Raw genomic sequence first — 15,660 nt, 5'->3', positions numbered from 1 at the left:
TGAAACGTGCACCGGCCCACTTTCCCACGTTAATAAGCGCAGCCTGCTGACACTGGCTTCAGCTTTGCCTGATGAACCATGACTTTCTGGACGTCGGGCTCATCACTGTGGAGATCAGTGGTGACAGAGGGGAACGAAAAAGGTATAGGACACCTGACGGTGTTCTCTCTCCAGAGCCTTCCCTCAAAATTCGGTTTTAAAGGAAATCTTCATCTGTGCATATGAAGATTATTTTATTTTCACCTACTTCAAAACCTCAAATGCAGGAAAAGTGAATCCACGGTTTAGGAGCTTATGGGTTCTAGACGCACGCCAATACAGAAGAAATGCGACGGGTTCCGATCGAGATGTGCTGTAATGTACGATATACACTGGATTTCAATGTTTTAAAAAATGCAACCTATCTAATAGTTCTCATACCGACCACGTGTTGAAGTGGATCATACTGAGATGCAGTGAGTTAAACAAAATATGCTCCCCCAAATGAATTTCACCTGTTACTTTTTAAATGCAGCTATCGAAAAATTTGAAATTACACAGGTGGCTCGTACTCGTGGCTTACGTTATACTTCTACTGGCTGGTGCTATTCTAGATTTGAAGTTAGCAGACTTTTCCTGTAAAAAAAAAAAAAAGGGCCATATGGTAAGTATTTTAGGTTTTGCAGGCCACTTGGTGTCCATGAAAACTGCTTAGCTCTGCTGTGGTATCAAGAAAGCAGCCACAGACAACTGACTTATAAGCGAATGATCACGGCTGTGGTCCCGTTCAACTCTGTTTACACAAACAGGCAGCTGGCTGCGCCCGTCGACCACAGCTTGCCGACTACGGTTCTAGATTATCGAGCTTTTATTCTAGATTTAGAGTTTCGGAAACCACAAAATGACAGAAAATGTGCTTTTTAAAGGAATGATCATACGGGAGAAATGAGATGAATAACCCAATTAGGCATAACTTTGTAGACGTGTGGTTGATGGCGCTTGATGGGTTATTTTGCAAAGGTTCCCCAGTGGTGGCAACGTTGGCATCTTGCTATTGTTTCCTTTGGTAAAGATCTAAGTGGGATGAGAAGTTCGAGCTAGCCTGGGTGCAGAAAAATGTCACGGGCTGAGCCAGATGACTTGAGAAGTGGGAGAAGCAGGAGTACAAGAGAAGAACAATTTCAGGGATGGACAAGGCTTTCGTAATATGGTGGGGGAGGGTGCTGGCCCCGAAGGGGACCTCAAAGCCACCATCTGCGGCTCTAGGGGCAGGGTCCAAATCCCTCAAGAAGACAGGACGGCCTTCAGTCTTTGGGGGCACGTATGCAAAGTAGGAAGCTGGTGTCTCGTGGATTGAAGCAGACCCAGTGGGCAGCTGCCACGCCATGAGCTGTGGCTACCTCTGTTATGTACACAACCAACACCAATTAGCAACACATCACACTCTAAATATTGATTAAGCTGAAGCTGATTTCCTGGCTTAAGTCATGTGTGTGGTTATCTGTTTCCTGCCAGGAAAATAAAGCAATTAAGTGGAAGAGTTTCAGCTACAGCCATGACACGTGTCCAACCTTCATAGGTATTTTCACATGCCAGCTTGCATTAACGGAAGTAAAAAAGCACCCAGTCACTCCTTTGTTTAGAAATTATGAGGTCAGAGTCCATGTCTTATTCATTGTTATGTTCCTGGCTTCTAAAATAGAGCTTGGCACACAGTAGGATTTTGGGTGTTTCCCGCTGAAGTGAAATACTGGGCGGGAGCATTTCAGCCAGGAGCCTCTGTGGTCCTCCTCGGCTCACTGCTCCAGGGAGCACCTGCGCATAAACCGGAGGACTGGATCCAGAGTCCCTGCCACCCTCTCCTGAGGTTCACAAGCTCTTCTGTGACAGGGGCCCTCTCCGCTTCTCTATTTCCATCCAGCCTCATTAATCTCCTTGGAAAGAACCCTTACCCTTTGGCACCGACCCCCCCCGGGGGGGCTCCTGGGGATCACAGCTGACGTGAGGTCAGGGAAGGTGGCCCTCTGGTACTTACCTTACCCATTTAGGGTGGGCTTCTCTTACCTATGGAGTCCCTCCGGACCTTTCAGACAACCACCCTACCTTCTAGAACTTTTCCATCTCTCCACACCAAAAAACATGAGTTAAATTTTTAAAATTTCCTATCCCTCTACCCCCTGTTGGACTCTTGTTCATCTGGCGAGTTCATCCGTGTTAATGTGATAATGAAAAAGGACTGCAGTAGTATCACAGATCTGCATTTCTCTGCCAGGCTGGGGGAGATAATGCCTTAAAAGCAAAGCCCAAATGCACTGCAGCTATAAAGAGAAATTTAGGGGGGTGAGGGGGGGCATTTCTGTGCCCCTCAAATTAGCTATTTAGGCAGCCACATAGATGTTCCACCTCGGAAGCTACTGGACTGTTTTGCACACAATGGAGCTGGGCCCTGAAAGATGCCCGAGCCCTCGAACATCTGTTTACACCAGAAGTAAGCCTTAATCAAAGTCAAATTTGACAATGTCACACACACTCCGGAAACATAGATTCCCTCGTGTTTGTCTAATTGTGTAAGATGTTATGTACTGTGTATGTACTGTAAATTCTTTTTAAAGAAAGAAATGGGTCATTAATGTTGTGTTCATGATAAAAGACCCCAAATTAAAAATCAAAATGCACTCAATTCATCTCTATATTTCAAGAGGGGGAGTCAAGAAACAGATGAATTTATGTATCTTCTGGATAGAAAAAAAAAATCTATCAATTCTCCCTAAGCTTCTTTTAGGATGACTGCATCTGATGCCTTTCAACAAAATCAATAAGAAGAAATTCTATTCAAATAACCCTCCCTGTTCCAAAAAGCTGAGAAAACTTGGCTCTTTTCTCTGCATGGTCCACTTGTTATTTAAGGAAAGGACAGAGAGATTGGAACATCTGAAATCACTCACGGGGAGGGTTATTTACACCAACAAATGTATGTGGGTTCATGTAATATGCAAACAATTATCGAGTGTCTGTTCTTCTCATTCCTGCCCATCCCACCCCATCAGTCACCTAAGGAAACCTTGCTCATGAGTGCTTTCTCGTCAAGCCGGCTGGATCAAACTTTCCATACATCAGAAGGTAATTGTATTGGCTTAAAAGGCCTACTTCTCCAATTTCTGCTGACCAGAAATAAGTAAAAATCCTGTTTATGTCAACAAAGTATGCAATTAAACAGAATGGGCAGTGATGTCGGTATGGAATCCGAAATCGAGATGTGCCTTGGGAACTACATCCCAGGTGACCCATATGCCTTCCTAAACCTGAGAGCTGGCTAGAGAAACACCACCACCACCCCACAGGCAGTACTCCTAGTTGCACTGGCTCCCTTCCTCTCTTTGATACTGCTTTGGTTTGATTTAACTTAAATCACGAGGGTAACCAAGGGTTGGTTTGGTTTCATTTCACTGAGTACCCAACTCTGTGCCGGGCGTTGGGACCGATGCGTAAGTCCACTTCTCACTCACTTCGAAACTCATCCTCTCAAAGAGAACCTCACAGAACTTCTCCCTTCGAATCGAATCTTCACACCAGCTCTGGGAGGGACACAGCATTCCAGTTTTACAGCTGAGAAAATGGAATGGATTCAGAGACGGGAAGGTCATGCAACTACTCAAAGACAGAACCAAAATTCAAATTCCTATCTGACTCCAAAGTCAGTGACGGGGTCTCTCTGGCCTTCCAGAAACGCCCAAAATGAGGCCCTCGACTCACCAACTTACTTCTACACCTGTCCCACTTTCTGGCCATGGGGGGCAAGATAGGTATTATCTTACCCACAAACCTACACGCCGCACCGAGCCAACTCCCCAACTCAGCCAAGCCCTTCTTTGGATGAAGATGGCAGACAAACCAGGGCAACCCAAGCCGATGTCCCAGCAATCCCTCCCATGCTGCACAGCCCTCCTGCTCCTCGGGTCCTTTCTCAGGGGAATAGGATGAGCCAATAAACAGGGCAACTGAATTCGTTGGAGGCTATTTATGGCCCACTCATGTCCATCCGTCTCCTCTGTGAGCTGCCTGGGTTCTTTATGCCTTGTCTATCTTTCCTCCAGCTGCTTCCTTCAGCCGATTCACGACTCCCACACTTTTGCCCACAGGACTCGAAGGTATAGAGAGCAAAAGGCAAATGCCATGGCTTGGGAGATTTTAGGTGCTCTGGTCAGGGTGAACGTGGACTCTGTTGGCCGACGGGAAGTTTGAAGCTCATCTCTATATTTCAAACATCCATTTTCACTCTCGAGTCAAGGTAAGTGAGAGCCTCTCTGTCTCCACCCTGTTCCGATCTTCCTAGGCCCTGTGTCACGCACGGAGTGAGGAGTCTGTGAGTACCACTCGAGGGATAACCGACCGTCTGCGGCCACTGATGGAGAGCTCTGGCACAGCCACTGTCCGCGGACGACCCCCCATACATCTGTGCCACCAATGCCCTCTTATTTCATTGTCCTCTGGTCGTCTAACAAGTGCAAATGTCCACCCTGAATATTTCGGCTCTACAGCTGACATCAACACTGGCCATTGTGAGATCTGTTTTTCTCATTTAAGAAAAAATTATACATTCGAGACCAGCGTTCGGAATGGACAGAAATGCCTTCTCCAAGTGCCACCGTCACAGATGGGGCCGGGCAGCCTCAGCTGATCTGGCCAAATCTGGAGGAAGGTACGAGTTAATGATGTAAGAGAATGACAAGGGCGGGGGGTGGGGGGTTCTGTTGGCAAGTCCTGCGCGGACCACACCACTCAGCACCAGTGACCTCAGTGGAAGCGATTCCATTACCTTTTACTTTTCAAGCCCTCACCCTCTCGGAGGAGGCTCTCTGCCACCTTGACCTTTGGTGACCTTAGAATTTTCTGGCAGCTGCTGGAACCAGGGATCATCTTTTCAGAAATCTGCTTGGCATCGTTCCGTGACTTATCTTTCAGGCCTCGTCACAATTATTCATGCTTTGGCAGTATCCTAGCTACAGTCACAGTACTGTTCTTGGGCTGCCACTGAAGGTTATTCTGTCCCAGCCAATGGGGACGAAAGGCGCCCGTTGCCTCAGGACCCTGGCTCCGGGAAGCGTGCTCCCCGTGAGGGCAGGGGCTTAAAGGCATCTGTTCAGAAAACCAGTCTCCATCTCCAGTCCTCGAGAACAAGCAAAGAGGTAGGGATAACACAAAGTGGGAATCGGCCCCCGAACCAGAGACAACTTGACTTTGGAACGCATTCCAAGGCACACTCGCTCGACACCTGGACGCACATTCACACAAACACAAGTGCCAACCAACCCCCCAACCCTCAGCTGCCTCTGGACTAGACAAAGACCGTACCTTTTACCTTGCCATCACAGATGGCAAATATTTCCTGGTTTCACCTATTCTTCTCTTTAACATCCTACTTCCATTCTGGGGCCTCTTGCTTCTGTTTTGTGTATTTTAGGCTCCTTTAGACATGACCTCACATCCTGGCCAGTGGCACAGTGACCGCTCATTGTAAGAGCTTTGCTAATGGCCCATGCATCTATGTATGAGAGGAACGAGCTCAGAGCAGCAAAAAGCAGAAAGCAGTAAGTTAGCCTGCCTAGGAACTGGGGCTCCGGAAGTGGACAGACTTGGGTTTCAATCTTGGACTACCTGTGTGGCCCAAGGCAACCTACCTAACCTGAGTCTCAGCTACCTCAACTGAATGAGGAGCATAACAGCTCCTACCACACGAGGTTGTCGTTAGAATACTGGATAATGCAGGGGCGTCTGGGTGGCTCTGCTGATTAAGCATCAGATTCTTGATTTCAGTTCAGATCACGACCTCGGGGTCCTAGGACCGAGCCCCACGTCGAGCCCCACATCGGGCTCCACGTTCAGTGAGGATCTGCTTGAGGATTCTCTCCCTCTCCCTCTGCCCCTCCTCCTGCTCACATGTGTGCGTGCTCCCTCTCTCTCTCTCTCTCTCTCTCTCTCAAATAAATAAATAAATCTTATTAAAAAAGCCCTGGAAAATGCATATAAATGACTTAGGATAATGCAAACTATTCTTATTATTTATGATTCCAAATTATGGGATAGCTTTCTTCCTCTAGTATCTACATGTTCCTGAGATCCTGCCCAAGCTACTCTGCTCCACCTCTACCCTCCACCTGCTGGCCTCGCCTCCCTGACCAATCACTTCCTCTAGGAAATATTCCTTGACAAGGAAAATGGACACGGTTACGCATCCCTCCCCCCTTTTGTTTTCTGTATCTCGTGTTTCCTGCAGACGTTCCCCTGCCTTGCACAGCGAATTTCTCCAAGGTCAGAAAGCCTTCCTTACCTCTCACCACTGGCTTAGGTAGCACACACCTCTAGAGCAGAATCTTAAGGAAATGGATAGATAGACCTTTAGAACAAAAGGTGGAGCCCATCTTCCAAATCACACCTCTGCTTTCCTGGGTTTGACAAAAGCTTAACATTTAGCTGCAAAGTGGTTTGCTTGTTTATCAAAGTCCTTCCTGCGCAGTGGCATATCTGCAGCCCATCTGAAGGAAACACAGTCAAGAAGCACTGCCGTTTCCCTCTTCCGGATGGTTCCAAAATCCAACCCTTCCCTGTCTGCCAAGACACTCGGCCGCGCTCAGATTAGTTCGACTTTGCGGTATTTTCTATAATCTCTGTCTTCGGAGCCCTCACCTCACTATCTTGCTCTACTCCACGCAGAGCATCTCTGTCCCCTCCTGTGATCTGTTCTCTTAAACCCCCCTTGGTCTAAACAGAACTTTTATACTTTCTCCACCACCTGCCTCTGTTCCTGCAGACCACGAGGCCTTTGGGCTTTGCTTCTGTCACTCTGATTCCTCGGAACTGTCAAGAAGTGGTCTCTCCTTGCCAGGTCTTGGGATTTCCACATGGAACTTTTCAGACCACCTGTACATTAATGTTTCACACACTGCTCCAGGACATCATTTCTGCCTCTGTGGGTAACCAGGGCCTTGTGGATGTGGATCATCTGTTTAAACTGAAACCCTGTCATCATCTGTTTTGGCAGTTATATTTACGAGCCTGTGCGCTGTAGCCCTGTGGCATAAATATTAAATAATACCACCTCTGGGGTGAAAAAAAAAAAAAAAACCCAGACCATGCATGTTAACCGACAACTTCTTAGGAAAATATCGAATAAATCTGGCTACGAAATCTGGTACTGGTTGACTTTAAAATAGGAGGAAGAGCCTGGATAGCTCAACAGGTAGACGCTAAAGCAGAATTACAATTAGCATTTTTACACCCTCCTGCTTCAAGAAACGCAACAGACGAGAAGTAAAGAGTGTTAAAAGAAACTTGGGCTGGATGGCGATCTCTTTGGAATCAAATTTCTAATGCCCGACAACGTCTCCCAAGCAGTTTTTAGCTTCTACGAGGAAAGACTCCAAATAATGGCGGTACCACATAAATGAGAACAATCCTGGACAATGACACTGCTCAATTTTAAGCATTCTGTGAACTTCCTATTACATCAGTTTCATGATTCAGCATTTTCGATTTCACTTATTTACAGTAATATATGGCGAGATAACCCAGGGCTTCTGCAGGATCCTGGAGCCTAAGGTAGGCAGGGCAGGAAGGGTGTCGCCTTCTGCAGGTTCACCATTGTCTGGGAGAATTCCGAGCAGAAGCTAGCAAGCCTTCAAAGGAATCGAGGGCTAATTCCCCCACCTTGTCCTGAGGGTGAACATTACTCGGGTATTTTTAAATGGGCTGGTTTGGGAAAAATAGGTTAGTGCCATTCAGCTGGAGACTGAAAGAGGAGCCGGGAGGAGCGCAAACGGTCCGCGGGCGCGCAGCAGCCGAGCGTCTGTTCTCCGAAGCGGCAACGTTGCAAAGCTCGAGACGCAGCTAAAGTCACCGCTCGGGCGGGCGGCAAGCGTGTTACCAAGAACTCGGATTCTTCCTGGCATCCGCAACTTGGCTGGAGTGACCGCGGAGGAGTTGGCGAGCGCCGCAAGCGCGGGGTTCGTCGCCGGCGCGGTGGCAGAGAGCGGTCCCGGCCAGGAGGACCCGGCGGGGACGAGGGGAGGGGGGGGGGGGGGAGGGGAGGGGAGGGGAGGGGTTCGCCGGGGGAGGGGGGGGAGAGAGGGATAGAGAGGAGAGGGGAGAGGATCACGGGGGAGAGAGGAGAGGGGAGAGGGGGAGAGGGGGAGAGGGGGAGAGGAAGGGGGAGAGGAAGGGGGAGAGGGGGAGGGGGAGATGGGGAGAGAGAGGGGAAGGGGAAGAGGGGGAGAGGGGAAGGGGAAGAGGGGGAGAGAGGGAGAGGGAGGGGGAAATGGAGAGGGGGAGAGGGAAGGAAGGAGAGGGGGAGGAGAGGGAGAGGGATAGAGAGGGGGAGAGGGAGAGGAGAGTGAGGGAGAGAGGGGGATAGAGAGAGAGGGAGGGAGAGAGGGGGAGAGGGGGAGGGAGGGAGGGGAGAGGGAGAAAAGGAGAGTGAGGGAGAGAGAGAAGGAGAGGAGAGGGAGGGAGGGAGAGGGGGAAAGAGGGAGAGAGAGAGAGGGAGAAGGAGAGGGAGAGAAGGAGAGAGAGGGAGGGAGAGAGAGAGGGAGGGAGGGAGAGGGAGAGGCGAAGTTGGGCACGGGAGGCGAGGAGCTGCGAGACTGCGAGGGAAGCCCCGGCCGGGTAGGGGGGCCGGAGGGAGAGCCGCGCGCAGGGTGGAGGGGCGCGGGGGCGGGAGGGGCCCCCGGGGGCCGCGCGTCCCGGAGGGAGAGCGAGCGCCGCGTCCGCGCCCCCGGCTCCGCGCCCCGCGCCCCGCGCCCCGCGCCCCGGGCCCCATCCCAGGTGCCGGCGCGCCCGGGGCGCAGCGGCCGGGAAGCGAGCAAACTAGCAGCGCCCCGCCGCCCCGAGCCGCAGCTCCCGGCCGCCCCCCGCCCGCGTCCCCGGGGCCCCGCGCGGAGGGGAGGACCCGGGCAGGGTCCGGCGCTCACCAGGTAGCAGAGCAGGAGCAGCGCGCAGGCAGGGCGGCCGCCGAGGCCCGGGGGGCGCCGCCGCGCGGGGGGGCCATGGCTGCGGCCCGGGGGCCGACCGCGGGCGGCGGGGGGGGTCGCTGCTGCCGCCGCGGCCACCCGAGCCCCGCGCCGCGCCGCTGCATGGCGAGGCCGCCCGGATCCGGGCCGGAGCAGGTCACCTGGTGCAGGGACCGGCCCCCGCCCGAGGCGCCACCTTCCCGCCCGCCCCCGGCCGGGCCGGCCGCCGCGCGCGGGGCCACCTGCCGCCGCCGCCGCCGCCGGACCCGCCGCCGCCGCCGCCGCCGCTCCCGCCGCCGCCGCCCCCGCAGCCCCAGCCGAGCGCCGGCTCCTCCCCGCCTGCCGGTGCCCGTCCCCTCCCTCCGCGCTGCCTCCCTGCCCGGCCCGCCTCCCGCGGCGCCCCCGACCCCGCCGCCCGCGCCCGCGCCCCCGCCCCCGCAGGTGGGGCCCGCCCCGGTCCCGCCCCCCCGGCTCCCGCTCGCACCTGTCTCCCCCTCGCCCCCGCTTTCCTCCACTTTGTGCCTTCCCTCCGGGTCCCCGCCCTCCCCCCTGCGGACCCCGCAGCCCGGGCCCGCGGGCGCAGTGGGTTTCGTTTCGTCGCCTCCTCGGCGAGGGCGCCATTCCCGCGGGGCGCGGGGCGAGCGGGCCCCCCCGGACGCGCTCCGGCCCCCGCCGGCCTCCACCTGCCCACCTGCCCACCTGCCCACCTGCAGGGCGGGGCCGCCTCCCCGCCGGGCGCAGTCCGCACCCGGGTTGCGCCCCGCCCCGCCCCGCCCCGCCCCGCCCCGCCGCCCGGGACGCCGCACGTTCTGGATGGTTCCCGAGGGTTTTGTGCGGTGCCGCCGCCGCCGCCGCCGCCGCCGCCGCCGCCGCCGCCGCGCTCTTTGTCTTAATTGTCCAGGGCCCCGGCGCCCGAGGCGGGTCTGCGCGGGATTCGCAGCCCCGTGCCCCGGCCGCTACTCTGGACCGACGGGAAAATGAATCAATTAGGCCAGTGCCATCTGCCGAAGCCCCAAACGGAAGGGCGAGGCCGGCGAAGTGCACGGGCACTTTTTAAGATAAATCCTGGCGCGCCCTCGGCCTCGGGACCCAGGCTGGACCCGGCCACCGCCTCGGAGCCTGCGCCCCGCCCCCCCCCGCCCCCGGCGCCCCGGGAAGCGCAGGGCTGGGGCCCGTAGCTGCGGCTGCTGGGAAACGCTTGACCCACCTTGGAAAGTTCTCCAAAGCTTCCCTTTGGCGCCGCTGGATTTGTGCGTAGTGCGACTAAGGACAGTTGGGAGCCAGGGATGGGATGGGGGTCCGGGGGGATCCGGCCCCCGCCCGCCCTGCGGGGATGCCACCGCGGTGGGTGCAGTCCAGCCGGGGCCAGGCGGCAGGAGAGGCTGGCAGCAAAGATGGGGTGCCCGGGGGCTCGCGCCCCCATATGCCCTCAGCCCTCTCAGTACAGGCCCGGCCGCGCTCAGCAACTCCGCTGAGTCATCCCTTTCTCTTTATTTAGGTCACCTGAGGGCTGTGGCCGTGGGTCAGGCTCCGGCTCCCAGGCACTCACCGCCAGGTAATGGCTTACATCGGTGGTTTTCAAAGTTCATCCTGCGTCCCAACCGCCGGGAGGCCGCGGAAACCACGCAGGCTGGACAACCCCACGAGAGCTTCAGGTGCAGCCGGCCCGGGGGAGGCTTGAAAAGCTGCCTTTCCGGCGAGCTGCCAGGGGACTGCCGGTCCCCAGACCTCATTCCCAGAAGCACTGGCTTATACCAAGGGTCATTCTGCTGCCACCTCATCCAGCAGCCACCACGTGAAAGCATCTGAGGGTTTCTTTGTTGGACAGATGTCTCCAACACCTGTCCCGCTTCCATAGACCCAAAGCATTGAAAATCCTCCTGTGCGATGTGCAAAATCACTTATTCTATTGAGTGTCCGAGGGGATGAAAGATTTGGTGGCTTTGTCCCAGATTGTGTCCATATAGGTATATATTTATATGTTTGGTCAGATCAAAGGCTAGACTATGCTTTTCAATATATGTGGAAGGAAAATTGCCGGCCAGTTCCAGAAGATGGGGTTTCACAGTATTTCTGGAACTTCCACCTGTCTTCCTGGGGTTCTCTGGCGTTCTCTCCTTCTTCATTGCACACAGACTCGCTTGGTCTTCAGGGAACTAAATGGTTTCCTCGGGTTGTTTGTAATCAGGATTCGTGGCATTGGAGGTTGAAAAGCCCGTGGGTTTGAATTTCCCCAAGTGTAGTCACTATGGAGGCACCCCAGAGGGCACTGGGCTATTTTTACCCTGGTATAGCAAACCTCTTGATATACTCGCTGGGCTTCTAGTGTGTTCCTTCTGTGTGCATCAGGCATCACCCAAGGCCCCAGAATCCAGAGGTGAGCAAACATTCCTTCCCCAAGAGGAGCAGCAGGCATTGCAGAAAACTAACCAGACCTCAGTGTGGTCCTCAAAAGGGGATGTTCAGGTCGCTCTGTGGCCTAGGACGCTCTGTGGCCCAGGGTAGGGGGTTGCGGGGCAGACTGATGACTTTGTGCTGGAGGGGGACAGAAACAGAGGGTCAGGATTTCTATTCACAGCGGTCTGCGACAGCTGATCCAGAAGCTAGAATCAGTTTAGGCCCTCGCCTCCTCTCTAGCTGCCCCTATGGGTCATTTGAAGGGTGCGGCCTTGTTATAGAAGAAGACCGTTCAACTTAAGCATAACCATTCTTTCCCGCCTTTACAATTTATTGGTTTAAATGAAGTTTTGATGCTCCACTAAACTGTGAAGGTCCCCGGGGACTGTATTTATCCGGTATGGCTCACCACTGCCTCGGCGTGAGTCAGTTTATCCCATCCCCTCCGACAGGCCGCGAGACAGCAACTCCACACCTCGACCTGGAACAGGAGAGAGTCCCAGGGGAGGGTAGGAGCCTCTCTCCACGGGCTCACGGGGAGGAGCAACCAGAGGCCTGGGTGGGTTGGGTCAGGGCTGCAAGAAAAAGGCCAAACCTCCACTGAACAGGCTTGCCTCCGTGGACACGGAAGGGCATCCCAGGCCAGTCGATCTTAGACGCCGATATGGTTTGAAATCTTGTAAAGTCTCAGTGACCTATGCCGTTGGCCAACTATTCACTTGTCAGGTAAAGATATTTAAAGCGTTTAATAAAGCTAAATTTAATAATATAAAAGTCATTATTTTTTATATTTATGTATTTATATTTATATAAAAATACAATTATTTAAGATAAATAATAAGTTTAAAAATAATTTATATTTATTTTATTATAATACATTTAATAAAATTCATTTTATTATAATAAATTTAAAATAAAATAATTATATTATTTATGTAAATAAATGTATTAAAATGTGTTTAAAATAAAATTTGTTGGGCAGCCCGGGTGGCTCAGCGGTTCAGCGCCGTCTTCAGCCCACGGCGTGATCCTGAAGACCCAGGATCCAGTCCCATGTCGGGCTCCCTGCATGGAGCCTGCTTCTCCCTCTGCCTGTGTCTCTGCCTCCCTTTCTCTCTCTCTGTGTCTCTCATGAATAAATAAATAAAATCTTCAAAATATTGTTTTATTATTATTTATTAAAAATGAAAAAATATTTAAAACAAACAACCCCCTTGCCCCCATATGCTTTATTTTATCAACAGTATTTCATCCAACAGACAGGGTATTCTTACCATCAAAAAATTAGGAAGGACCTAACATCATAATAAAAGAAAGTCCTTTAAACTGAATATAATTTGTGAAAAACACCCACTGTGTCATTGTCTTATTTTGCTGTGGGCCAATAGAAACTTAACCTTCAGGCTGTCACAGTCCGTGCAAGGGCCCTTGGCAACCACATGTCTAGGTGCCAAGGATGTCTCTGGAAGAGAGATCCACCCCTGCTGAGACACCTGGTCTCTGAGTTACAAGTGGGCACCGGGAGGGCACTACATAGGAGCCAGGAACGCTCCTGCTGCCACTGCCCTCCTACCGAAACCTTTGGGGCCCAAGCAGATGCCACCAAGGCTAGTGAGCCTTCCCTCGTGACCTCAGGTCACAAAGCAACTGGTTCTCTTTGTGCTCATGAGCATCTCGAGCATCTCGATGCATCGATGCATGGGAGCATCCCGTGGACCCCCATGGGGTAACCGGCTAATCCTGCTTCACATTCTAGACAGTTTCTTGGTTTGTCCTCATCAAGTGTACTGAAGGCTCCTTGAAAACACGGGTGGTTTCTTAATCAGCTCTGGGCACTGCCCTCGTGCCTTGTACATAGCAAGCTTTTAAGACATAGTCACTCAATAAAATCGACGTCATCATCTTGCTTTTCCATTTTTTTCTCTCCATCCTTCCTTTCCTTCTTGCCCCTTATTACCTCTCTGCACCACCCCCCCCCCGGCCCCCGGCCCCATATTCAGCACCAGGTGGGGGCTTTTCGCACCGACAGGGTTCCCTGGAATTCTGCACCCTACCGCTTCCCTCCTTCCTTTCTGCAACTTCAGATATGCGGAATAAAGATAAATGAACTGTGACATTTGCCTTTTACATCAACACAGGAGAGAAGAAAACAAAAACAGAAGAGAAGATTGCTGTCAGGCAACACGTGGCCCATCCCCGTTGGAAAAGCTTGGCCTTTTTTTCTGCCAACGATGACCTTCAGGATCCAGCTAAATCCTGCACACAGTAAAAAATATATATATATTTTTTCAGCATTCGGTCCTTCCATTTCTTTCCTGAAAAAAAAAATGAGAAAGCCAAGGCTTTAGGCTCCCCTAAATCCGTTCCTATCTCTGTTCTTCCTTTTTTGAATCCTCAGTATTTACCAATTACTTCCTGTTCCTGCCTTCCTTAGAACATTCGGCCAGATACCGTCCTCACCTCCTGGACCTCAGGCCCCAACCTTTGAGCCTCAAGCCTCAGTGACTCTGCAGACTCCTTTCTTGTGGGCCCCGGGGCCTGGCTTTGAGAAGTCGTGTGAAGAGGGGCTGGGAGCGCCTGTGCCGGCTGGGAGGTTTTCCGTGGATTTCTGCGGGAATGCTGGAGGTCTCGTATCACCCACTCTGTAGCCCTGGTGAGCTCCAAAAGGAGCTCTATTTCTGGGCCTGTCAGATGAAATGCTGTTGCTCCCAGCTATTTTTGGCTCTTTGCCCTTCGGAATAGGTGCACATTCAGCTCAATTCTCCCCCGACCCTGAGCTGGGACAACGCCGGCAGCTCTCCTCAGCCGAGCCTCCTCTCCAGCCTGGAGCCTTTGCCCCCTAAGCAGCAGCAATCACAGGTGCCCTGGACTGCACAGCTAGGCTGTTGGTGCTGCGACCAGATGGGCAGCAGGGAAGGCCGCTCCCTGGCTCCCACACACCACTGGTGACAGCCTTGTGAGCGGACCTCCCTGGGCAGGTGCAGCCTGGCATCCAGAACCTCCTCACTCATTTGTAGGTCTGCACCCTGTCCCACTGGCCATGGCCATGGCTGCAAAACCTTCTCCAACCGTCCTGGGGAGACCTGGGATGGTGGGAGTACTTTTTAGGCTCCGTGAGCACAGACTTATCTGTACACTGAGGGTCTAAGGACCCTGGGATGCAGAAGGTCAAGGGCATGTGTCCACATTTGGAAGGGTCTCTTGGGGGAGCGTGTTGAGAAGAACATGTGCGTGGAATGGAAGGGTGGAGGGAAGTTGGGTGTCAATGTACAGATCCACTTGGGACGGAGCCGGGAGGGACATCGACTGAGCACCCAGGGAGAGGGGGTGTAAATAACTGAGGAAAGAGAGTACACATGAGACCTTGGGGAAACGGGTTGTATCTGCAAGCCTGACAGTATTTTACAACTGCATCCTGTGGCTGACACGGCGATCCTTAGGCGGACACTAACATCCACGGAGGATTTTAAGTCTATCCGGTAATAAACAGTATCAAGCAAAATGAAATGTTAGGATCAACTGTACTTGTAGGGATACTCAGTAAGGTCCCTATAAAATTGAGAATTGCCTAGAGAAGAGGAAGCTAGACCAGGGTTCGTTCTCTCTCTCTCTCTCTCCCTCTCTCTCTCTCTTTTAAGATTTTGTTTATTTGAGAGAGAGATATGGGATGCCTGGGTGGCTCAGCAGTTGGGCATCTGCCTTCGGCTCAGGGTGTGACCCCAGAGTCCCGGGATCGAGTCCTGCATCGGGCTCCCTGCAGGGAGCCTGCTTCTCCCTCTGCCTGTGTCTCTGCCTCTCTCTGTGTGTGTCCCATGAATAAATAAATAAAATATTTATTTAAAAGAGAGAGAGAGAGCAGAGGGAGGGGCTGAGGGAGATGGGGAAGCAGGCTCCATCCCAGAACCCAAGGCAGACTCTTAACTGACTGAGACACCCAGGTACCCCAGAAGTTCTCTTAACAGCTACTCACCTTGGGGCACCTGGGGGGCTCAGTGGTTGAGTGTCTGCCTCTGGCTCAAGTGGTGATCCCGGGGTCCTAGGATTGAGTCTTGCATCGGGCTCCCCACAGGGAGCCTGCTTCTCCCTCTGCCTGTGTCTCTGCCTCTCTCTGTGGGTCCCTCATGAATAAATAAAAAAAAATCTTAAAAAAAAAAAAAACTCCTTATCTCTACAGCTTTTGGCCTAGAGATTTCTTTTTAAAATTCTTATCCAGTGTTACTCTGATGCATTAATTCATTCAATCCTCATGACACGGGCAACAGCAGCCCCATTTTACAGATGA

General features: G+C 52.8%; 1 protein-coding gene and 1 long non-coding RNA gene across 9 annotated transcripts in view; one reads left to right on the top strand and one right to left on the bottom strand.

Annotated features, from left to right (window-relative positions):
- SEL1L3 (SEL1L family member 3) overlaps positions 1-10,453 on the bottom strand; it is a 100,841-nt gene extending 90,388 nt beyond the window's left edge. For 2 of the 5 annotated variants that reach the window (XR_007409981.1, XM_049108723.1), the window contains exon 1: positions 10,189-10,453. Coding sequence is in view for 3 of the 5 variants with exons in the window: in XM_049108723.1 (XP_048964680.1) it covers positions 10,189-10,404 (216 nt within the window). In the remaining 2 variants the exon portion in view is untranslated. Of the gene's footprint in view, positions 1-8,942; positions 9,036-10,188 lie in introns of those variants that run through there. The other 3 variants (XM_025437289.3, XM_035714134.2, XM_049108724.1) reach the window with 3 other exon arrangements.
- Positions 7,531-12,539, top strand: LOC118354177 (uncharacterized). 4 transcript variants are annotated; one of them, XR_007409983.1, is made up of 3 exons: positions 7,531-7,575; positions 10,480-12,104; positions 12,361-12,539. It is a non-coding gene; the product is annotated as an uncharacterized LOC118354177 (long non-coding RNA). The 4 variants fall into 4 exon arrangements; XR_007409982.1 differs by lacking the exon at positions 7,531-7,575 and adding an exon at positions 7,584-7,979; XR_004814195.2 differs by lacking the exon at positions 7,531-7,575 and adding an exon at positions 8,506-8,637.
- Positions 12,540-15,660: the final 3,121 nt, after the last annotated feature.

The sequence above is a fragment of the Canis lupus genome, chromosome 3 (assembly GCF_003254725.2).
Source record: "Canis lupus dingo isolate Sandy chromosome 3, ASM325472v2, whole genome shotgun sequence".
Taxonomy (NCBI): Eukaryota; Metazoa; Chordata; class Mammalia; order Carnivora; family Canidae; genus Canis; species Canis lupus.
This window is presented reverse-complemented; position numbering and strand designations above follow the sequence as displayed.